Consider the following 23,460-nt stretch of genomic DNA (forward strand, 5'->3'; position numbering starts at 1 on the left):
AATTACTTGAAGTGACCACGAGTACTTAACACTCTTTAAATTGAATTCCGTGCTGGTGGCATGTAATGTGCAAAAATTACGTGCCACCAAATTAATAATTTCATAATTTTGTGAAAACGGCGTACGGTTCGCTGTTGTAAAAAGACTGCAGTTAAACCATAAAAGAAAGTTTAAAAAGTAAATAAATGTACATAAATGCCATAAGTGAAGTAGTTACAAGGGCGAAGTGAGCCACGGAAGTTGCGTGAACAAAAGTTGTTTACTTTTGTTTTCACACAGGACAAAAAATCCCTTCTCCTGGGTGAAAGTCCACCGTTTGTTGTTCATTAAAATTGAAAAACTGTGTAATTCTGTGTGGTGTTTAATCTTCGCCATACTTATTAATATTTCATATTCCTCATCTTCCACCAAATTTGAAAACATGGAAAAGGGATACAAGAAAACGTGCAGAAAGATGGGGAGATTTGCTGTTTTTGTAAAGAAAAATCTTTAAAAATCCTTGATAAAAATTCCCATTAATAATAACAGGAAATGGACGTGAAAAGCTCAAAAACACCTCACATTGGGGCTATACCAATTCACTATACTCTAACGATTTTTAAAAAAATAAAATAGCACAAATTGGCATTTTGATCGCTTGCACGAAATCGCAGTTTTCATTTTGTGTCCATTTCTGTGTCAGTTATGATGGGTGTGTATTGGATGGAATGTTCAGAGCTAGAATGGATGACATCACAGCTAGAGTGGAGAGACTGACTGTTGTGTTTCACCAGTTTCCTTAGTCATTAATCAGACCAGGTTCAGAAACAAACTTTATTAGCATTCTCTTGCTCAATAGGCAGAACAGGAAATGTGTCTATTCGTCGTCATTATTGTCGTCATTTCCCGTATTGGAGATCACTTTCTTCATCCACCTGCTCATCCTGAACAGGTGAGTGTAGAAGCCATACTTTCCATCTCGGTCGCAGCCTTCACCCCACGACACGATGCCCATCTGATACCAGCGATCCTCTGCCGGGTACTGAGAACAAAAATATATTAATTTAAACCCTCTTATTGTAATGCTTTAGAATGTGGACATAACAAAATTTAGAACTGAAACAATCAAGCAGTTGTTTGACAAATAAATAATAAGCATCTATTTTAATATTTAATGAGTTTTATTTTATTTAAAACAAAAATAAAAGGTAAATATTTTTTCTGACATTCCATGGACCAATTAAGATCAACATATAAAATTATCAACATTTCTCTCAGTGTTTATTATTATCCATTATTCTAATTTGTCGTATGAAGACATTTTATACCATTACAGCTGTGTTGTACTTTATCATAATTTATTATGTGTTTATAAAGCAGCCTGTAGTTATATTTGTTAGATGTTTTATACCAAAACTTTTTTTTTCTCACCTTCATCACAAACGGTCCACCGCTGTCTCCCTCACAGGCATCTCCACGTTGGGCATCCTCTGGTTTATAACCTGCATCACAAAAAGTCTGCATTTTATATTTAATGTTTAGCATGTTTACTTCTTAGTTTGGTTTTTTAACATGCTAATATTTTCTATAAGTGATAAATAAAATATACGTATCTTGAAATATTTCAAGTAAAAACTTTGACTTGCTCTTGGTGCTTATTGAAAAAACAGGTTTTAATACATTTCATTCAGTTTATTTCTTTGTGGAACAAGAATGTCTGAACCAAATTTAGTTAAAAATAAAAAATGCAATTGATTAGAAATTATAACGTTACCAGCACAGAACATGTTGTCAGTGATCTTGACTGATGTGGACCTGCGGCAGATGGACTGGTCCACAATTGGCAGGTGGATTTGCTGGAGAACTGTGGGTAAATTTCTTGCTGAGGGGCTCCAGGTTTCCCCCAGGTTCCCCCAACCGGTCACTCGACCCTTAAAGCCTTGAGTCATCAGACTGTCGGAGAAAAACAGATGTCAGGTGACTCTTGAAGCCCATTTAAAAATCCATGCTGTATGTTTTGGTGTTTGTCTTACGTCATGGCGACCTTCCTGGTGGGCAGGCAGACCGGGTGGATCTCGTCGGTAAAGGTGACCGGTCGTCTCAGATGCAGCAGAGCGATGTCACGGTTCAGATTTGTCCTCCAGTTGTACTTTGGGTGGACGATAATATCACTGATGGCCACGATCTTCTCAGTGCCACGCTCAAACCTGGAAGGTCATTGTAGATATGGTCTTGTTCGGCTATCAGAAATTGATCATTAAACGCAGACAGGAAGTCTTACTTGGCCCTGTTGTGTTTTCCCAGTCGGACCAGGATGTCCTTGGACGTGAAGTTCTTGTTCCAGGGCGGGTAGAGGATGCAGTGAGCTGCAGTGAGGATCCACTGGTCGCTGATCAGACTGGCTCCACACAGCAGCTCCTGTGGGCTGCGCTTATACAGCATCACCTGCCTGCAGACGACAACATACTTAATACAAGTGCAGGTACCAGGTGCATGTACCATGGTGCATGTACCAGGTGCAGGTACAGTGACAAGGCATAGGTACCAGGTACCTGGTTCCAGATACAAGGTACAGGTACCAGGTGCAGGTACAAGGTGCATGTACCACGTACCAGGTGCAGGTACAAGGTGCATGTACCACGTACCAGGTGCAAGTACAGGTACAGGTACCAGGTGCATGTACCATGTACCAGGTGCAGGTACCAGGTGCAAGTACAGGTACAGGTACCAGGTGCAGGTACAGTGACAAGGCATAGGTACCAGGTACCTGGTTCCAGATACAAGGTACAGGTACCAGGTGCAGGTACCAGGTGCATGTACCACGTACCAGGTGCAGGTACCAGGTGCAAGTACAGGTACCAGGTACATGTACCATGGTGCATTTACCAGGTTCAGGTACAGTGACAAGGTATAGGTACCAGGTACCTGGTTCCAGATACAAGGTACAGGTACCAGGTGCAGGTACCAGGTGCATGTACCACGTACCAGGTGCAAGTACAGGTACAGGTACCAGGTGCATGTACCACGTACCAGGTGCAGGTACCAGGTGCAAGTACAGGTACAGGTACCAGGTACCAGGTGCAGGTACAGTGACAAGGCATAGGTACCAGGTACCTGGTTCCAGATACAAGGTACAGGTACCAGGTGCATGTACCACATACCAGGTGGAGGTACCAGGTGCAAGTACAGGTACAGGTACCAGGTGCATGTACCATGGTGCATTTACCAGGTTCAGGAACAGTGAAAAGGTATAGGTACCAGGTGCATGTACCAGGTGCAGGTACAGGTACAGGTACCAGGTGTATGTACAAGGCACAGCTACCAGGTTTGTCAACTGGTCCAAACCAGTTCAGATATTTGTCCTGTTTGTTACTGACAAAATGTTGACGTGTTTCATCAGTGCTTACATTATAATTGTATCGTTTATCCATCAAATGTTGTTACCAAGAATGTTTCGACTGTGTGGTTACCATGGCGCAGAGGCCTTCTCGGCTTCATCACCTCCAACGATGCGTCCTTGTACATAGGACTCCAGCAGCTCGTTCTCCTTTGAGTCCTTTCTTGCCTGCTTTTCAAACAGGGGGCGCATTCCACATTCTGTAACAAAATCAGACAGTCAACCACTCAGAAAACCTTTAAACCAGTTAACTATCCAATCCAAATGCCAGTAAACCAGTTAACAAACCAGTCAATATGCCAGTAAACTAGCACTTCTCAAGGACATACTCTCAACCAGTCAGTCAGTTATCCACTTATTTAAAATGGCTTTTAATGGGTTAGTTAATGATTCAGACAGCATGTTTTGTTGTTCCCATGCCTCTCAGGGACATACAGGCATTCCACATTTCCAGTCAATCAGTCAGTCAATGTGATTGTTAACTGGTCAGTTAAGAAGTCAAACAGCTAGTTAATCTCTTGGTTCACACATTCAGTCAGCCAATGAGTAAAGCAGTCATTTAACCAGTTTATAATAAGACATATAATCAGTTAACCGGCCAATTATTGATCAGCACTCACCGCTCTCTCCTGTTCCGAAGGTTCGAGGGTTGAAAAACGTTTTCTTTGCAGGTTTCAAGACGGATCGCTCCTGACCTTCCGGATCTCCGGTCAGATACTCCTCGGTCAATGAGTCCTCTGAGAGAGAGACAGGTGGACACGCCGACAGGTGAGAAGTATACTAACCACCAGTTAGTTCTGTCATAGCACTAGTACTCTCACAGTATTTACCACAGAGCTGCAGGTCGCAGTAGTCGACAGTCACGTTACCGTCGACCGCCACGTAGCACCAGGGTCCCTCGGGGTCATTGTCGGGGTTACGGCACTTGTTGCCCGGCAGAAGGACCTCAGGGATGAACTCCTTGTCCACACTGAGGGCCTTCGCCTCCGGTGATGACCACTGCAGACAGGTGTGTCCTCCCAATGTGACTGCCAGATCACCAACGTAGTCAATGCCATATTTTCGCATACAGTCGCCGGTTTTGTTTGGTTCAGGGGCCAGAGTGGACGGAACAAAGGCCTCACCTTTCAGGAAAAGAGAGTGTTAAGTTTGTACGACGGATACGACATTTTCGCGCTCGTTACTGGATGAAATCTGGTTTGAAGTCCTAGCAGGTACTTGCCACATGTCGGGACCCTGCAGGTTTCTTTCGGGACCATCGGGTCTCTGGTGAAACACCATGGCCCCTCCGGACGGTTGTCTGGGTTTCTACAGAAGTTCTCCTGAAGGACGCTGCCTGGTTCTGAAGCGTTGAACTCCCTACAGACAAACAGGTGAGAGAGACAGACAGACAGACAGACAGACAGACAGGTAAACAGTCAGGTTTATTTGTGTTATTACTTAGTTATTTGCTCTATTCCTTGTGTTAGTTAGTTAGTTAGTTAGTTAGTTAGTTAGTGAGTTAGTTACCTCATTATGGGATGTGGGAAGCTGGAACTCCAGTATTGACACTGTCTTCCTGATTGTGTGATGTTGACGTCACCTGCATAGTTCACACTCGAACCAAAAACACACTGACCTACACACACACACACACACACACACACACACACATACACATACACACACACACACACACACACACACACACACACACACACACACACACACACATGCACACAAGGTTGTCCATGTATATTTTATTACATTTTGCTATACTTTTTCTTGTTTATGTTTATTTGTATTTACCTTCTATACACTCTCTGACTTTATTGATGTTGTCTTGTGTTCTCTTCGCCTGAGTTCCTTGACAGTCTGAGAGACAGACAGACAGACAGACAGTTAGTTAGATGTTTGCATACTCAGGTTGTGTACATGTATTCTGTGCTGGACTTTGTTCCTGTTTGCAGAACATCTGCTAGAACGTCACATTTGAAGTAAATATCTATCTATATATATATATATATATAGTACTCACCGAGATACTTTGCCCAGAAGTTTGCCTGGACAGGAGAGAGTTTCCAGTTAGACTGAGACTACCAATACTTTAAGAAGTACAACAATAACTACAATGGAGTGAATGAACCCAGAAAAAAGTGGAGTCGTACTGTTTTATCCGCTTGTTCGAACACTTCTCTTGCTTCTTCATGGTCACAGATTTCTTCCACACACTCTCTCTCCAGGTTTCCTGATTTCACAAAATACACATTGGTTATAATAATGAAAATAATAACAATAATAATAATAATAATAATAATGATAAAAATAATGGTAAAACCAAGAATAAATTACTCGTTTTTTAAGTGTACTATTTAATTTACCAAAAATAATATAAGAAAATACATTTTCATTAATTGATGAATCTATTTAAATTAATTAATTTGTTTTGTTTTTTAACTTTTTGAATAAGTCCCTTATTTATTTACATTCCTATTAAGTTTTCCCTTTTCCATATGTCCAAATGTCATTACTAAAATGTATTATTTAATCCGAAAATGTATATAAATAAATATAAATTAATTTACATTTATTTTTTATTCACTTTGAATTTGTTTTTTATTGTATTTATTCATATTTCTCTATTATATTATTTATTATTCCCCCCCTATTTATTTCCACAAAAGTAGCCTATTAAGGGGGCTGTTAGTCAAAGTTGGCAGAGACCGAATTTAATTTATTCTTTAAATTATTATTATAAATTCTAACTCACCTGGTTTCACCTCCTCAAACAGCTGATTGGCTCGACGGCTCCTGTGCAGCACTTGCGCCGCCTGCTGGCTTCCGAGGAAAACTACACACACACACACACACACACACACACACACATTTATTTTTTATTAATTTTAACTTAGATTTTTTTACTGTGGATACTTCTTCTACATAGTGTCTTCTTTATTTTATTCTTTGTTTTATTCTTTTTATTATAATTCCTTTTCTTCTAATTAAAACCTTTTTACTGAATATATATTTTTTTTTAACTTTTTTATACATATATATTTAAACAATACAATCACACCTTATTTTGTGGAAACTGCCCCTTCTGAGTAAAAATTAGTTAAATAAATATGTTTTTTAAAAAAAGGTTATAATAAAATATAACAAATATAAAGAAATATATAAACAAGAAAAATAACTACATTAAATAAAAATGAAAAGATACAAATTTAGAAAAGTAAATAACAGTTATGCTAAATAATTAGCTATTATTAAATATATAATTACTAAAGAAAATAAATGAAGGAATAAAAATCTAGAAATGTACATCATAATAATTACATAGGGAGGGATAGCAATAGTAACATTAAAAATGGAAGAAAATATTAATTAATTAAAAATGGAAAGTAAAAAAGCTATCATTAAAAATAAACAATGTTAAGAATAAGGAATAAATAACAAAATAGGTTTTAAAAAGGTAATAACTATAAAAAATGTATTTGAGTTATAGCAACATTTCCAAACTCATTTACATTTATATTCTCTTGAAGTAATCGAGTACATTTACATTTACTAGTATTTCCATTCTCTGCTGCAGTTCACAGTACTTTTTACTGCACTATAACAAGTATAAAGAAGCAGAGAATGGAAAAAAGTACAAACTAATAGTACTTTCTGTCCTTTAAGAGACGTTGCAGTAAAAACTCTTCACATTTCCATACTAATATTATATACTTATTGTCCCAGCAGCTAGTATTTGATGAAGTGCTGTGGAGTACCGTGTTCTGCCAGGCAGCCATGCAGCAGAACCAGCAGGAGAACAGAAGCTGGTTTCAGTGTTGGGTCCACCATGATCCAGAACCTTCAGAACCTCAGATGCAGGTCCAGGTCCAGCAGAGTCTATGTGCAGTCTGTGTGTCTGTCCCCGTCTCTGTTTCTGTCTCTGTTGACCAAAGGGTCAAAGTGTGATGAGTCCTCAACATGTTGTTTACTTTGACTCAACCACCTCCAGTACAAGTACACAACATGCAGTACTCAATCAAAAAATTCAACACATAAAAAAGACGATTGAAATCAATTAAAATGCAACTAAAAGGTGAAAATAATTCACCTTTTTATTAATTCCTCTATTTATTAACTTAACTTTTTTTATTTATTCATTTATTTATTTTTTGTGCATTATATTATATTTATATCTTTATTACAAATACTGTATTATAAAACTATAGTGTTGTGTTAGTTGCTCGATTAATTTGCTTACCCTTTTTGATTTTTTTATTTAATTGTGCATTATTTGGTGTTGATTTAAAAAAAAATAAAGTCAAAACAATAAGCAAATGACTAATAATATAATACATTTTCTTTATAATTATACAATAGTTGTAATATTAAGTATGTTGTGATAGTATAATTTCGGATTAATTCCTTCATTTATTCACTTTTTTGTTAATTTACCCATCTTAATTTATTCAATTAATAGTTAATAAATCTATTAATTTGTTCTAATTTATGTATATATATATTTTTAAACAATTTATTTATATATATATATATATATATCTTACAAATAGGCCAAACATTTGTGGGAGTCAAAACAATAAACAAATGACTTCATTATAACATTAAGTTTATTGTGATAATATAATTCCTCAACTTTTTTACTTTCCTGTTTGATTTTCCATTTTTATTTATTTATATATTTATAAATCTAATAATTTGTTCTTGCATTTTTTCCTTTTTTTAGATTAATTAACAATAAGCAAACCATTTATAGGCTGTGAAGATAATACATAAATTAATTAATACAATACATTAATTAACTACTTGATAGATGATGATTAATAAATTAAATTATTATGCTTTTAAATATATCATTATTTAAGATGCAATGTGACAAAAATTGGTATTTTAATTTTCATTTGAGTTTTATATTATCTTTCTATTAATTCCATTCTTTATTTGTTTTCCTATTTAAATTTCCTTTTTCCTTTTATATTTGTTTATATTTATTGTTTAAAATAAATATTATAACTGAATATATTGAAAAATAAAAGTAAAATTCAGGAATTAAACTATGGTAAAAAAGAAATACAGAACCTAATAAGAAGTATCAATTAATTAATTAATGGTAAGTTACCTTTAAGATATATACATAAATTACACAGAAAATATGGAAACATTTAAACAGAATATATGAATACATGAAACAGAAATAAAATAAATCAATAACTAAAAAGGAGAAATACATAAGATAAATAAATACAAGACAAAAAACATTTTAATCAATTAATTAATTATTTTTTTAATTAATTAATGGCTATTTTTTATAATATTTTTCATACATTTATGACATTTTAATGAATTTATTGAGGCTGATTGCTGATTTGAGTTTTCGGCAGCTTCAGTTTTACAGTGAAAGAAAAAACGACGTGACAGCAGCTGTGACCGCACAAACTTTTGTTCCCAAGTTGTTTGTAAAGATGTCACCTGAGTAAACAAACTGATCACAACGCAGAGGTCAAAGGTCAAAGTTCAGATCCTTTCAATCCTCATAGAAACTTTAAAACTTGACGCTGGGCAGAAAAAACACCCAAACATGATAAAACAAGTTAATGAGAAATAAAATAAAAAATAAAAAACTAAACTAAAATAAAATAAATAGAAATTTAAGATGACTCAGCTTTTACCTCAGCTAATATTTACTCTGAGCTCAAAGTCTCAACAGCTGCATTTTCATACTACCAATACTCACAGTACTCACAAGTACTTCAGTAAAAATGAATTAAAATAAATAACTATATATAATACATATACAATAAAGAGGGGAAAAATGCAAAAATAAATAAATTAATACTTTTAAAATAAATAATAATAATAAATACATATCACATAAATAAAAAAATAAATAATTATTTGTATTTTTACAGTGCAGGATTACGAAGTTTACTTTCATTAAAGCTGAATAATTTTTCCACCGAAATAAGTTTGGGAAATAAATAGGGGGAAATGCAAAGGGACAAAATAAATAAATTGTACTTTCATACAAGCTGAGTACTTTTTCCACAAAAATAAATAATTTGGTGAAATAAATAGGTGGAAATTGTACGGAAGAGGATTAGAGCCACACAAGAAAAAAATATTTGAGTTCTGACTTTATTCTCAGAATTTAAAGTCAGAATTCTGACTTTAAACTTTAAACTGAATTCTGAAAATAAAGTCAGAATTCTGACTTTAAATTCTGAAAATAAATTCAGAACTCAAATATTTTTTCTTGTGTGGCCCTAATCCTCTTCCGTACAATTGCAAATTAACCCATTGAAGCCTGGAAAGCGTTTACGTCGTTTTGTAGTATTTTGTATAAGCTCTCAAATACTTTTTGAATTTCATTTCTATCTGCTACAGAGGCTGAAAAATCTATTATCTAGTAGAAGAGTTCACACTTTTTTTTCCAGAATTTCCAGAAAATTAGAGGCTTATTTTAAAATCGCCCAGCGGTTTTTCAGGCCTCAATGGGTTAATACATCAATAGTTATAATACAATATTGTAATGAAGATTATTTTGCATAAGTTTATACTTTTATTTTGTGTAAGGTATGGAATTCAGTACTTTTACTCCAACAGAGTATTTCCACAGTGTGGTGTTATTACTTTATTGAAGTAAAGTATGTTGTATTATATTGAGGCCAGCAGGAGGCGGAGACGCACATAACGGCGCATTTAAAACGAGAAGAAGAAGAACGAGGAATTGCTAAAGAAGAAGAAGAACGAGGAGTTGCTAAAGAAGAAGAAGAACGAGAAGGAGAGGAAGAGGAGTTGCTAACAATGGCAGCTAACGCGGAGCTCCGGATGGATCAGCTCCCTTCAGACCCGCTGCTGCACGTCTTATCCTTCCTGGGCTTCAGGGACCTGATCCAGTATGTATCCGACAACACAACACACTGGGAGCGGGACAGTAAACAATGTTTGTTTACTAATAAGCACAGCAGCAGTGGCGGCTGCAGCTCGTTAGCCTCGTCTAGCATCTAGACTGGCTCTTTATGTGCTAATTTATCATAAAAAAGTGTTAGAAATAGAAGCCAAAAGCTGAATTCACAAAGCATTAATGATGGTCAAACTGAAACAGTAGCTGTCATGTAGCACAGAGCTAACAGGAGCTACTTTTATATGATAAATATCTTGTGTTCAGTTAGCCGTCTGCTAACTGTTTGTGTTGTACAGTTAGCCGTCTGCTAACAGATGCTAACTGTTTGTGTTTTTTTCTTTTTTCTTTTTTTTTTCTTTTTCAATGCTTTATTGATAATGACAAAAATAAACATTTATGGGACGTTTTTCACAGTACATACCTTGCATAAGAAAAAATGCTAGGTGAACATTAATCAACAGTAAAACTTATAATAATATAAATATTGTAAATTCAGAGCAGTTGAAATAAAATAAAAATAAATAGACAACAATAAAATGCATATAAAACAGTCTAAATTATGTTTTCATTAATGGGGATTCAAATAAGTTTTAACTGTTCATTTCAGTGGGACATTTTTTCAAGATGTGTCATTTTTTGTGCCTTTGTAATTGTTAGAATTTTTAGAGATTTTAAGTACAATTTGAATTAATTCATGAAGACAATAAATTTGGGGGATGATTTCATTGATGATGATTTCATAACGCTATTCTTGTGGATGAAAAATTTTGCTATACAAAGGATAATGTTGCAACATAGTTCATCGTTTTTGTTTTGCAAAAGCATACCAAAAGTGACATCGTCTCTAAAGATAGCAGCTGGAAATAATATGATTTTTTGTTTAATCCAATTGTGAATGTTGACCCAGAATGTTTGTATCACATCACATGAGAAGAAGACATGGTCCGTGGCTTCATTGTCATTTTCACAGAATGTGCATAAATTGTCATTGATATTAAAGCGTAGTCCAAGTAATTCTTTAGAGGGATGGATGTTGTTCATAATTTTAAAGTGTGTTCTTTTATTTTGGGGGGTATAGGAAATTTTAGGTACGTCGTTCTTAGTTTATCAATTGATTGATTATCAAATATATGTAAGATATACATTTTTTTTGTCTGCCAGGGAACAGTGTGTCAGTGAGATAGTTTCTTATAAAGTGATTATTACATTTTTTGTCCAGGATTAAAATCCCTCTAACTGTTTTTGTTGTTCAGTTAGCTGTCTGCTAACAACTGTTAACTGCTTGTGCTGTTCAGTAAGACAGCTACGAACTGTTTATGTTACTCAGTTAGCTATCTGCTAATTGCTTCTTACTGTTTATGTTGTACAGTTAGCCGTCTGCTAGGATCTGCTAACTGTTTGTGTTGTACAGAAAGCTGCCTGCTGACAGCAGCTGTTAGTGTTGTATAGTAAGCTGCCTGCCAACAGCTGCTAACTGTTCATGCCACTTATTTAGCCATCTGCTAACAGCTGCTAACTGTGTGTGTCTCTTTAGTTGTAGTTTTGTCAGCAGGAGGCTGAACGAGTTGTCCAAACACAACCCGCTGTGGAAGTTTCTCTGCTCCAAACACTGGCTGCTGACCGAGTGAGTACTGCTGCACCTAGCTTAGCATAAAGAGTGGAGCAACTAGCTTGGCTCCTTCACTAATGTCTGTGTGTGTCTGTGTGAGACAGTGCGGACCGGCTGCAGAGTGGCGTGTCCTGGTACTTCCTGTTTAGACAGTACTACACAGACCTGGGCCGCTACATGCAGTACTACCCGGTACTGAAGAGAGCCTGGGAGCAGCTGAAGAGCTTCCTGCAGCTCAAGTGTCCGCGTATGATCGCATCACTCAAAGGTCTCACTAATATTTTTGTTTATGTATAGCTAATGATGTCAGAGGACTCTGCAGTATTTCTTCAGTGTGTATTCATACTTTCACTTCAAACATGAAAGCTTCTTGTTCAACCTGTCCTGTGGTGTGTTTGTTTCCTCCTCCAGAGGGCGCCACAGAGGTGGAGCTGAACGACATCGAGGCTCAGATCGGCTGCAGACTTCCAGACGACTATCGCTGCTCATACCGCATCCACAATGGCCAGAAGCTGGTGATCCCAGGGTACCTGTCTGTTTGACTAACCTCCACCTGTCTGTCTGCCTGTCTCACATCCACCCGTCTTTTTGTCTCACCTCCACCTGTCTTTCTGTCTGTCTGTTGTCCCCAGGCTGATGGGCAGCATGTCCCTATCTAACCACTACCGGTCGGAGGTGCTGCTGGATGTAGAGACTGCAGCAGGCGGGTTCCAGCAGAGGAAGGGAATGAGGCGCTGCCTGCCGCTCACCTTCTGCTTCCACACCGGGCTGAGCCAGTACATGGCTCTGGAGCCCGCCGAGGGCCGCAGGATGTTCGAGAGCTTCTACCCTTGCCCCGTATGGAACCTTTCAAAATACAGTCTGACCCTGAAGTGGTGTTTTTCAATAAAACTGCAGCCTACAGTCAACAATATTTCTCAAAATAAGTTTCTCTGTGTTTCAGGATCAGACAGCTCAGGATCCTTCAGCCATCGACATGTTCATTACAGGTCTGTACAGTCCTCATGAAATGCTGAACAGTATGCCAATTTTTATGTTTTTTTTCAGTGTCACAGTAATCCAGTAGTAGTTGTCTGTACATCCATGACAAATCATTCTGCTTACTATTAATGGACAAAATTTGGCTAAATATTTAAAAATGTCAGCTTTTGGAGATTTTATTTAACAAACTGTATATGTGTCTGCTCAGGTTCCTGTTTCTTAGAGTGGTTCACAGCGTACGTCCACAATGTGGTCACCGGAGAATATCCCATAATCAGAGATCAGATCTTCAGGTCAGACATGTCACACGTCCCTCTGGCAGTCACGATCAATCGATCAATCATTAAATCATAAGTTCATTTTTAATTATCATCTCTGCAGGTATGTCCACGATAAGGGCTGCGTGGCAACCACCGGAGACATCACCGTCTCCGTTTCTACCTCCTTCCTGCCCGAGCTGTCCTCCGTCCACCCGCCGCACTTCTTCTTCACCTACCGCATCAGGTCTGTCTTCCTCTCTGTCTGTCTCTCTGTCTTTGTCTCTGTCCATCTTCGTTTTAATAGTCGTGTGTTTTCAGAATAGAGATGGCGAGCGGCGCGTCGCCTGAAGCCGCCTGTCAGCTCGACAGCCGTTACTGGAAGATCACCACCTCCGATGGGAACGTGGAGGAAGTGCAGGGTCCCGGCGTGGTCGGTACGCTCCTCGCCGTCACATGACCACCTGCTGGACAGGGATTGGCTGATGTCACCTGCTGAATCTGTCTGTGTTTGTTGCTGCAGGAGAGTTTCCCGTCATGACGCCTGGGAAAGTCCACGAATACGCCAGCTGCACCACCTTCTCTACACCATCCGAGTACATGGAGGGTCACTACACCTTCCACAGACTGGGTAACTTCTCTGTTTTATAACGGTTATGACCCAAAAGTTTTTCGTCACATGTTGCTTCTGAATGACAAACCAAGCAAACTTTCAAGACGGCAGCGAAGCTTATCTGTAGTTGCACTTTACCAGACACCAGGAACTCCAGTCAGAGGAAACAGGGGCGGCGTTTATGAACGGTAACGCTTGTGAGCACAGACAGGGACTTCATGGTGCATTCAGGTGCACCTTGACAACTCTGCAGCCATCTAGAAACTCTTTTACTTTTCAAGCCCACCAGCGAGTTTGAAAAGTGTCTTCTGTAAGAAATCGTCAAAAAGAAACCGTTAATTGTAGAAAGAAACTGTTAAAAACAAATTAGCACATAACTCGATTTTGATACCAAGACACAATACTTTAAACTTAAAATTGTGTATAAAATAAAGCTGAATAATATGAAAATAATAATAAAGAAGCAAACAAAACAAATAACAGTTTGCTTATATATTCTGTCAGCATAAATAAATTAAAGCTAAAATCTGTTCTCCATCATTATCTTTTTGTTTCGCAGCTAATAAAGAGGAAGTTTTCCACGTGGCCATCCCTCGCTTCCACATGGTCTGCCCGCCATTCAGAGAGCCGCTGGTCCGAACGGTAACAATTATTTTTTATTATTTTTTTTATAAATTAATTGATAATAAAAGGTCTTTAATGGCATGTGAATCCCTTTGCAGCAGAAGGCAGCGAGCAGTTTCACGCCTCGCTTTGGTGACAACGACCACGACGACGATGGCGAGTACTGCGACGGAGACGGCGACGACTTCGGCGACCTGAGAGGGATCAACATGGCCGCCCTGGAGGGAGCGTGGTGCCCCCGACACATCTGACTCTGCTGTGGTGGCTGCGCGGAAATCCAAGCAGGGCTGTCAGTTACTCAGGTGTGATGATTGACAATTTAAAAACCTGACTGATTGACGTGCAGCAGGGGATTCTGGGACAGTTGGGACAAAACGTCTTTTTATAAAAAAAAAAAAAAAAAAAGAGAAGTTTTCTTGTTTTCTCGTTAACATGTGAATCTGTTGGACTGGTGAAGACGGGACGGTGACATCATTGGATTATTGGCCACTTAGGTTTACATGCCAAATTAGCTGAGTTCCTCGTGGAATATATTTTGCTTGCGTTAAAGGTTTGCGGTCGTTCTGGGAAAAGGGACAGTTCTCATTTATTACAGTGTGCCGTGTTTATGAGGTCAGACGCAGAAGATAAGCACGTGTTAGCATCCGTTAGCTACCAGACTCAAGTCACGGAAACACAATTTTTTTTCTTCCAGAACACAGGAGCCTCCATCTATGAAGGAAGGAAAATGACATAAGTAGAAATAAATGAATGAATAAAAAAATATATATAAATACATGCAAATTTATATATATTTATGCATTTATTTTATTCTTTATTCAGGCATTTATGTATGTATTTATACATTTATTCCTACATTTTTTATTATATTTTTTTCCATTTCCACTTGTATTTATTTATGTAATAATTTCCACATTTACTTATTTATATACCGTTAACCTAATTTACATTTTGTAATTGTTGAAATAAATGAATACATAAAGTAAAATTATAAAAAAAATAACAAACATAAAAAAATTAATAAATGTATAAATTATAAAACACGTGGAAATAAATAAATGAAAATGTAGGAAAAAAATGAATGAATATATACCAAAATAAAGAATTAAACTAATGTAAAAAAATGTTTTGCCTTCATATATTTTTTATTTCTACATTTATTCATTTATTTCAACATATTCATGTATTTAATTTATTTCTACACTTATTTATCTATTAATTTCCACATTTACCTATTTATATACCGCACAGCTAATTTACATTTTTACATTGTACATAAATACATCAAAAAATTACTACATTTATAAACATAACTAATTTCATTTTAAATTGTGGAATAAATGTGGAAATAACAAATAACAATGTAGAAATAGAAAAACATATAGAAATCCAAAACATACCTTTTATTTTTATTATTTATTTAGGTATTTCTGTATATTCATTTATTTCTACATTTTTCATGTATTTAATCGGTTATTTCCACAATTATTTTTACTTTTCTACCTGTAATTATGGATTTATAAATGTATTTATTTCTTTTGTATTCATGAATGAATTTGACATTTTGACATTGTTTGGTGACAAAATCCTTACAGAAATAAATGAATATAAAAATAAATCATTGTAGAAATAAATACATGAATTTTTTTTTAAATAAATTAACAAATCAATGTGGAAATAACACAACAAATAATTGAAAATGTAGAAAAAAAATGAATATTTTTTTTATTTATTTATATGTTCATTCATTTATTTATACTTTCTTGTCATCTTTCATCCTTCATATCCATCTGTTATAGTGATAGTATAGTAGGTTTACATGTGGGGGGGGGCTGCCAGACTCCGTTGACAAAAACACTAATTTTAGCTCACAGAACTCAGGAGCCTCCATTTGTTGGTCCGTGTATCATATATACAGAGTTCACACAGTCATGGAAAACCTGGAAAAGTCAAAAGTTACTTTCAAAATCTCATTTTCCAGACCTGATGTGACTTTAATCCCGAAGCTTTGGAAAAGTCATTGAAAAGTTTGAAATTTTGTCCCTAAAAATGTGTGGAACTGTGTGTATATCATCAAAACAATGTGCCTATTTTTCTATATTGTTTCTATTGTTAATTTATAGTTTCAAAGTTATCATAAGTTTATGCAGGGGGGACTCAAAGCTGACAAAGCTTTAGCTCACAGAACAAAGAAGCCTCCATCTGTTAGTCTGTGAGATATAATCATATATATATATATATATATATATATATATAGTGTTCACACAGGCATGAAAAACCTGGAAAAGTCATGTAATTCAAAAAAATCTTGTTTCCAGGCACCCGGCAGAGCTGCAGTGACTTAAATCCTTGAAAAGTTTTGGAAAAGTCATTGCAAAGTTTTGAAATTTTGTCCATGAATACGTGTGGGATCGCTGTATATATTTTTCTATATTGTTTCAATAGTTAGTTTATAGTTTTATAGTTACAGTACAGGTGTACAACCACCAGACTCAATTGACAAAAACAATAATTTAAACTTACAGAACACAGCACCTATCATACATGCTGTCTAGGTTACCAGATAAAATGGGAAAACGACTTTTATAAGAAGAGGAAAACTGAAAAAAAGTCACAATTTGACTGAAAAAGTCATTTTTGTTTTGCATTTTTGTTTTCTGTCAGTTAAAATGACTGTTTTTGTTAATGAAGTCTGGTGGCTTTGAAGAGAGCATAGATAGCTGCTTCACTGCCCATCAGAAAGAGGAAAATATTAATATATATAAATATGTGTTCTGCATCTGACCTCCATCTGCGGCAGATAAACACCTTATACAACCTAACAAGTTGTTTTCCACTGCAGGAACTTCACAACTTCGACCTTTAGGCGAAACATTGAAGTTAGACCTTTTGGCTGTTGCTCATATTTAAAAAACAATGTAGTCGTATTTAATTTGACACATTCTACAAAGCTTTTGTCCGATCACCTTTTAGATTATATTTTTTTGTTTTTTTATGTGTATTTATTTACATGCAGATATGACTCTCCTCCACTGCTTTTAACCCTGTTTAAAAGTATATTTTCTTTAAAAAAAAATATTGTAGAAAGAAGCTGAAAAAACTGGCATTTATCATGAGAGTTTCCGACAGTCTTTGAATGGATCATCGGTTAGCAACGTTTCCCTTAGAAAAAGCAATCAAAACCTAAACCTACCAAAAGTCAGAATCACTTTATTCTACATATCTCATTTAAAACTTGTCCAAAAATAAAGCGTTGGCACTAACTAGATCCTTTTTTAAACATTAAATGCTGCTCCTCAGAGACACTTAAGTCATGATTGATTCTGCTGAAACGAAGGATCACGTTACAAATATTCACTGGAAATCTGTTTACACAGATCAGAGAGGAGAGGACAGGAGAGGCTGGAAACAAGCAAATAGTTCAATATGTAGATTTTTTTTTTTGCCAATATTGGCGATACCTGTGGGCACTTGGAAAAGTGTTGTGTATATATAAATTCCGTTTTATTCCAATTAAAAAAATAAAATAAATGTGTATATATTAGAGGATGAATCCACCATTTTGAAGATGCAGCAGTCTCATTTGCTCAACCAATCATGACTGAGATCAGTGTGAGTTCCTGCAGTGGAGGCGAGCTGAGTAACTGGGCTTTTATTTTGAAAATCAGTCATGTTATGTGAATCGCAGATTTCTTTTCTTCGACGTCGGGATGTCACTCTCTGCTGTGATTGGTGGGTTTGTTTTCTATGGTTTTGGCAAAATAAACAACAGATATTCTGAGACAGATAAATTGTCGCCAGTCTTCACTGCAGGTAAATACACACACACGCACACACACATTGAAGGGTCACTGCCCAATCTGTACCACAAATGTATTTGTTTACTTCCTGTCAGCACTGTTGTTTTTACGAAGTTGATACATTAACATGTATAGATATATGTAAATATAAATACATTTAAAAAAAAAAATATATATATATATATATATATATATAATATACTCACACACATATTTTGGTAATGCAATGAATCAGGTAATTTTGTTTTTAAGTACTTTTTCAAGCATTTTCAGAGTTGAAATTAGCTGCATATGTTTGACATCCTTTACCAAAACAGGAAAAAAATTAGTTTATTTACTACAGAAAATGTATTTATTTTATTAGCTCTAAATTTTAGACATTATTTTCAAAGAAATAAATAAAGATTTAATTTGATCTCCACATTAGACATTCTTTACCAAGGTATGGAGGACAGAAGCTGTCAAAAAAGTAAATAAAATAAATATGTGATAATGGGCGAAATGTTGACACACTTGCCACCTGATTTGCATGATGCAGAAACGCTTGAAGAAAAAAAAAACTAATGGTAAATAATGACAAAATGCAAAAGAACAAACAAATGTGCATTTATGTCACATTTTATAAATTAATTGTCATTTTTACACCTGAAAATGTGGTTTTTAATCTGAAGGATGAGTAAGCCCTTCACAATAAAAGCACCTAATAACCAAAGAACGAAATTATTATTTTAAAAAGAACTTTTATTCATGATTTAAACGTGTGTTTTAAAAGTGTTTGTCACAGTTTGACTTGTAGCTTTCTGACTGTTAGCATCACAGTAACATGTAAACAAAAACAGATGTGGTCCTCCTCTGCTCCTCCTCTGCTCCCTCTCAGTCCTCTTCCTCCTCTTCTTCCTCCTCCTCCTCTATCACCCTCTCTGGTCTCCTCCTTTTCCTCGCTGCTCTCCTCTCCTTCCTCTCCTCCTCCTCCTCCTCCTCTTCATTGTCCTCTTCCTCCCCTCCTTCTCCTCCTCCTCCTCCCCCGCCCTCCTCCTCCTCGCGGGCATTGCAGCGGCTGCAGTGCCTCCTGAAGCCCCCCAGGAATTCGGACCTGAAGCAGCAGAAGGGGCAGGCGTAGCGGCCGGGCCGGTGCGACGCCCTGACGTGCTGCTGCAGCCGGCTGGGCAGGAAGAAGGAGCGACTGCAGTCTTTGCAGCGGTAGGGACGCTCCACGTCATGGCAACGCACCACATGACTGATGGCGAAGCCTGTAACAGGTAGACACGAGGTAAAACTTCATTTATACAGAGAGGAAGCTCAGCTGTAGAGAATGCAAAACATGAAAAGTGCAATTATAGACACAATGTGAAAATTATTTGTGATGCAAACATGAAGTGCACATATAAAGAGTGCAAACATGAAGTGCACATATAAAGAGTGCAAACATGAAGTGCACATATAAAGAGTGCAAACATGAAGTGCACATATAAAGAGTGCAAACATGAAGTGCACATATAAAGAGTGCAAACATGAAGTGCACATATAAAGAGTGCAAACATGAAGTGCACATATAAAGAGTGCAAACATGAAGTGCACGTATAAAGAGTGCAAACATGAAGTGCACATATAAAGAGTGCAAACATGAAGTGCACATATAAAGAGTGCAAACATGAAGTGCACGTATAAAGAGTGCAAACATGAAGTGCACGTATAAAGAGTGCAAACATGAAGTGCACGTATAAAGAGTGCAAACATGAAGTGCACGTATAAAGAGTGCAAACATGAAGTGCACATATAAAGAGTGCAAACATGAAGTGCACATATAAAGAGTGCAAACATGAAGTGCACATATAAAGAGTGCAAACATGAAGTGCACGTATAAAGAGTGCAAACATGAAGTGCACATAGAGTGCAAACATGAAGTGCACATATAAAGAGTGCAAACATGAAGTGCACATAGAAAGATGCAAATGTGAAAAGCGCAAAAGATGCAAATATAAAAAGTGTAAATTTTAAAAATACAAATTGTATGGCGTGTCGTTACCTTTGAGTTTGGTCTTCCAGCCACAGATCAGACACACGAAGCGGTTGGAAATGAAGCGCACCACCTTGGCAGTGGCCTCCATCTCTTCCTTCAGCAGCTCACCGCTCAGCCCAGCCACGCCCTCCTCCTCCTCTGCCCCGCCCCCTTTCTCCTGTTTGGGCATAAAGGCGGCGGCTTCCCGTTTAACGGCCTGGGTGGCGTACGCTTTGGGGATGTCATGCTTCTTGACCACGTGGGAGACGGCCAGACCTTTCAGCCTGGTCTTCCAGCCACAGATCAGGCAGTTGTAACCGGCGCCGTCAAACACCAGGACGGTCTCGTCTCCTTCTGCCTTAACAGACTCTGGCTGCCCGACCTCCTCCTCCTCCGCTTCACTCTTTACTTTATCTTTCCCTCCCTCCTCGTCCCCATCCTCCCCCGGCTTCTCCTCGTCGCCGCCTCCTCCATCTCGCTCGTCCACGCAGTGTTTGGAGATGATGTGTTTGTACAGCTTGGTGAAGTCTCGGGTAGTGTAGAAGCAGCTGGAGCAGTGGAACAGCCGGGCGGTGCTCTGGTACATCACGATGGGGCCGAGTCGGCCCACCGCAACACCGCCCAGGCAGGTCGGGTGGGAGCCCGCCATGTGGGTCAGTTGGTGGGCGTGGCTCTTGGAGAAGTGGCCGCACTGGGGGCACTGCAGGTGGGCCGCAACGCCGCCACCCACCTCGCCCCGAGTTTGGATGACGACGGACATCGCTGGTTTTACAGGGGCTGGACAGAGACAAATAGAGTCAAACACATTCTAAAACAAAGACATTCAGGTTGGTATTTCTATATGAGATGAAAAGGTAAACATACACTGGAGATCAAAATTGGATAAGAATTAATGAACACTTGATTTTTTCAAAAATAATGTAATCTTCACTGTCAGACATTTGAAGGAATGTTTGATGTGGCTATACCATGCTACTAGAACAGTGTTTTATAAAATAACCAAGGCAGACAACGACAAAAACTTTATTTTGCAGAAAACACAATGATCAAAATTAGAGAACAGCAATGACTATAGCACAGAGAAAGATAACGACTACATTTTCTGAACAATTAGTAGGAAGTGTACAGGCCGTTGCTTTGAATGACTTCAGCACATCTGCGGCCACAGGACATCACTCGTCTCTCACACTGCTCTGCTGTGATTGTGGTCCACTCTTCTTTTGTCCTGTATGAAAATTGCTGGCTGATTGGGTGATGAAGGCTGGGGAGGAACCACGTGTTCCACCTCGAAGAAGGCTCTGATAAACATTTGCATTCACTCTGCCATGTGGCTGTATTAGAGGCCCAACTTCTGCTGCAGAAAACATTCTCCAAAACAAGACATTTTTACTGACTTCTCTACACCCTTTGACTTTACAGTTTCCCCAGTTTGACGACAAACATAATGTTTCCCGAATAAATTAAACTTGCTTTCATCACTAAAGTGAACTCTGGACCAGCTCTCCTCTGTCCCCACAACATGCTCCTCAGCAAAGGTTAGTCTAGCCTTCTGAGCTAATGAGAAGGTTGGTCATTGCAGAATGGGCTTTCAGTCCAAATGCTCTTAAACGTCGAGACACTGTATGACGAGACAGATCCTTACCCTGTTCAGTGCTGAACTGAAGAGCAATTCCAACTGCAGTGTTCAACCGATTGCCCCTTGAGATTTTCTGCATTGTCCTGTCCTCCTTTGTTTTTGTCTTTCGTGGATGACAAGTCTTCTTGGAGGACTTCAATGAGGTCGGGATGTTGTAATAATGCAGTATTCTAAAAATCACAGATTTAGAACGACCAACTTCTCTTGCTATGGCTGATAGGCTCATTCCTTTGGCCTTCATCTCGACAACCTGCTGCTGGAAGTGTTGAGTCACTCTAGTATGGCCCATCTTGCAAAGTCAGTGAAAACTGGAACGTTCCTGGAATTAAGAAAATTAGCACCAGGTGCCAGATTAACAACAAAAACTGGGAGGCATCTGAAAGTGTTCTCTAATTTTGATCAGCGTTCTTTTTCAAATATCTAATATAAGTATTTTAAACTGTGCTTCAGAATATATGTAACTCATGAAATATGCTTAAAATACTGCTCTTTGACTCGGGTTTGGATCGTTTCAAATAAGACTGCTCTTGACATTTAGTAAATTGTAGGTTGTTCTCTAATTTTGATCTCCAGTATAAAGACAAATAACAAAATGAAAAAGGGATGAAAACGAAAAATGACATACAAAAATAAATCACAAAATAAGAAAAACATTAATTTGTTTTTATTGTGTATGTCTTTTTAGAATTGTGTTATTTTATTAATCAAATATACATATATTACTATTATATTATTAATGTTATTTGTAAATGCTTATGATTCTTTTAGATTACACCTTCTACTTATGTAGTGTTTTTTATTTTTCTTTACACTTTGATTTTCAAATGTATTGAAGTAAATAGTACAAATTGTACTGAAGCGAAGTACTTGAGTGAATAATATACTAATTATACTTTTAACCACTGGCTCCTTTATGGATTAAATAATGAATTAAAAAATAATCAATAATGAGAACAATCGGCTCATCTTGAGCCAAAAATAACAACCTTCAAACAGGCTTAATTTATATTTCATGCTATTTTAGAAAAAAAAAAAAAAAAGAATCCCTCAGTGGTAACTCATTGAGAACTGATACTCATCTGTTCAGTACGTTCACGGTTTCACACATGAATCCGGGTCGGTCCCGGGATTGTATATACACTGTAATAACAAAAACGTTTGCTGCCTCACGTGTTGTAACAATGGAATAACGGACCGCAGCTAACAGGCTAACGCGAATAAAACCACATTTTAAATAATCGTTTCCGCAAACCTGCTTTCGCCGCCGAGTGTGTTCACCTATCATAAAGCTCCTCTATCAGAAACGGCAACAAAAAAAGCACCCAAACCAATCATTTAAATTTTAAAGACTAATGTTTTTACAGTAGCCACTGAGCAGCTTTAGCCCACTGAGGCTCTGATTTCCTTGTTTACCCCCAGAACAGCCAATCGGATTGCTCCTGCAGTCTGGCGCTTGACCAATCGCAGCATTCTCGTCAACCAAAATCTCGCTGTGAGACAATCATCTCGACATCTCAATCTGCCTTAAAGATACACACACACGTATATTTGTTTTTATCTATGTTTTTTATAAAATGCAACATAAAAAATTGTGGAGCTAGAAAGACGAGATATAATATAAATAATTGCATTTACTTTCACACTGACACTTGTATATGTTCATCTCTTCC

The 23,460-nt window shown here is 37.3% G+C and overlaps 3 protein-coding genes across 6 annotated transcripts; 1 reads left to right on the forward strand and 2 right to left on the reverse strand.

Moving 5' to 3' along the window:
- Positions 1 to 799: 799 nt before the first annotated feature.
- On the reverse strand, positions 800 to 7,288 carry f2 (coagulation factor II (thrombin)). Its single transcript, XM_059327952.1, has 15 exons — positions 7,129 to 7,288; positions 6,126 to 6,206; positions 5,524 to 5,603; positions 5,394 to 5,418; positions 5,165 to 5,230; positions 4,886 to 4,994; positions 4,599 to 4,735; positions 4,207 to 4,500; positions 3,997 to 4,113; positions 3,450 to 3,576; positions 2,261 to 2,428; positions 2,013 to 2,186; positions 1,754 to 1,932; positions 1,411 to 1,481; positions 800 to 1,021 (listed from the first exon to the last, which is right to left on the reverse strand). The coding sequence occupies exons 1-15, from the start codon at positions 7,199 to 7,201 to the stop codon at positions 857 to 859; spliced, it is 1,866 nt and encodes a 621-aa protein (XP_059183935.1). The 5' UTR covers positions 7,202 to 7,288; the 3' UTR covers positions 800 to 856.
- Positions 7,289 to 10,060: 2,772 nt separating this feature from the next.
- On the forward strand, positions 10,061 to 17,484 carry fbxo3 (F-box protein 3). Of its 2 annotated transcripts, none has more exons than XM_059328147.1 (12): positions 10,061 to 10,263; positions 11,806 to 11,895; positions 11,985 to 12,148; positions 12,292 to 12,406; positions 12,513 to 12,717; positions 12,824 to 12,869; positions 13,070 to 13,154; positions 13,243 to 13,365; positions 13,440 to 13,555; positions 13,642 to 13,749; positions 14,291 to 14,373; positions 14,457 to 17,484. In XM_059328147.1, the coding sequence occupies exons 1-12, from the start codon at positions 10,172 to 10,174 to the stop codon at positions 14,604 to 14,606; spliced, it is 1,377 nt and encodes a 458-aa protein (XP_059184130.1). In that variant the 5' UTR covers positions 10,061 to 10,171; the 3' UTR covers positions 14,607 to 17,484. The 2 variants fall into 2 exon arrangements, with proteins under 2 accessions (XP_059184130.1, XP_059184129.1); XM_059328146.1 differs by having other exon boundaries at positions 10,062 to 10,263; positions 14,454 to 17,484.
- A 1,376-nt stretch (positions 17,485 to 18,860) lies between these two features.
- On the reverse strand, positions 18,861 to 23,178 carry LOC131962627 (chromosome alignment-maintaining phosphoprotein 1-like). 3 transcript variants are annotated; one of them, XM_059327575.1, is made up of 4 exons: positions 23,043 to 23,165; positions 21,797 to 22,109; positions 20,182 to 20,931; positions 18,861 to 19,405 (listed from the first exon to the last, which is right to left on the reverse strand). In XM_059327575.1, the coding sequence occupies exons 2-4, from the start codon at positions 22,077 to 22,079 to the stop codon at positions 19,029 to 19,031; spliced, it is 1,410 nt and encodes a 469-aa protein (XP_059183558.1). In that variant the 5' UTR covers positions 22,080 to 22,109; positions 23,043 to 23,165; the 3' UTR covers positions 18,861 to 19,028. The 3 variants fall into 3 exon arrangements, with proteins under 3 accessions (XP_059183558.1, XP_059183557.1, XP_059183559.1); XM_059327574.1 differs by lacking the exon at positions 23,043 to 23,165 and having other exon boundaries at positions 18,862 to 19,405; positions 21,797 to 22,842; XM_059327576.1 differs by lacking the exon at positions 21,797 to 22,109 and having other exon boundaries at positions 18,863 to 19,405; positions 23,043 to 23,178.
- Positions 23,179 to 23,460: the final 282 nt, after the last annotated feature.

Source organism: Centropristis striata, chromosome 24 (assembly GCF_030273125.1).
Source record: "Centropristis striata isolate RG_2023a ecotype Rhode Island chromosome 24, C.striata_1.0, whole genome shotgun sequence".
NCBI classification, from domain to species: Eukaryota; Metazoa; Chordata; class Actinopteri; order Perciformes; family Serranidae; genus Centropristis; species Centropristis striata.

Excerpts from the sequence above, each read along its gene's own strand:
- f2 (XM_059327952.1), bottom strand. The coding sequence starts at position 7,201 with ATGGTGGACCCAACACTGAAACCAGCTTCTGTTCTCCTGCTGGTTCTG. Across the intron at positions 4,995-5,164 it reads AGTCAGAGAGTGTATAGAAG|GTCAGTGTGTTTTTGGTTCG; the intron begins GTAAATACAAAT and ends GTGTGTGTGTAG. Across the intron at positions 3,577-3,996 it reads CTTCGGAACAGGAGAGAGCG|AATGTGGAATGCGCCCCCTG; the intron begins GTGAGTGCTGAT and ends ATTTTGTTACAG.
- fbxo3 (XM_059328146.1), top strand. The coding sequence starts at position 10,172 with ATGGCAGCTAACGCGGAGCTCCGGATGGATCAGCTCCCTTCAGACCCG. Across the intron at positions 10,264-11,805 it reads GGCTTCAGGGACCTGATCCA|TTGTAGTTTTGTCAGCAGGA; the intron begins GTATGTATCCGA and ends GTGTCTCTTTAG. Across the intron at positions 11,896-11,984 it reads AAACACTGGCTGCTGACCGA|TGCGGACCGGCTGCAGAGTG; the intron begins GTGAGTACTGCT and ends TGTGTGAGACAG.
- LOC131962627 (XM_059327575.1), bottom strand. The coding sequence starts at position 22,079 with ATGGGCCATACTAGAGTGACTCAACACTTCCAGCAGCAGGTTGTCGAG. Across the intron at positions 20,932-21,796 it reads TCAGTTCAGCACTGAACAGG|CCCCTGTAAAACCAGCGATG; the intron begins GTAAGGATCTGT and ends GTCTCTGTCCAG. Across the intron at positions 19,406-20,181 it reads CTGGAAGACCAAACTCAAAG|GCTTCGCCATCAGTCATGTG; the intron begins GTAACGACACGC and ends TACCTGTTACAG.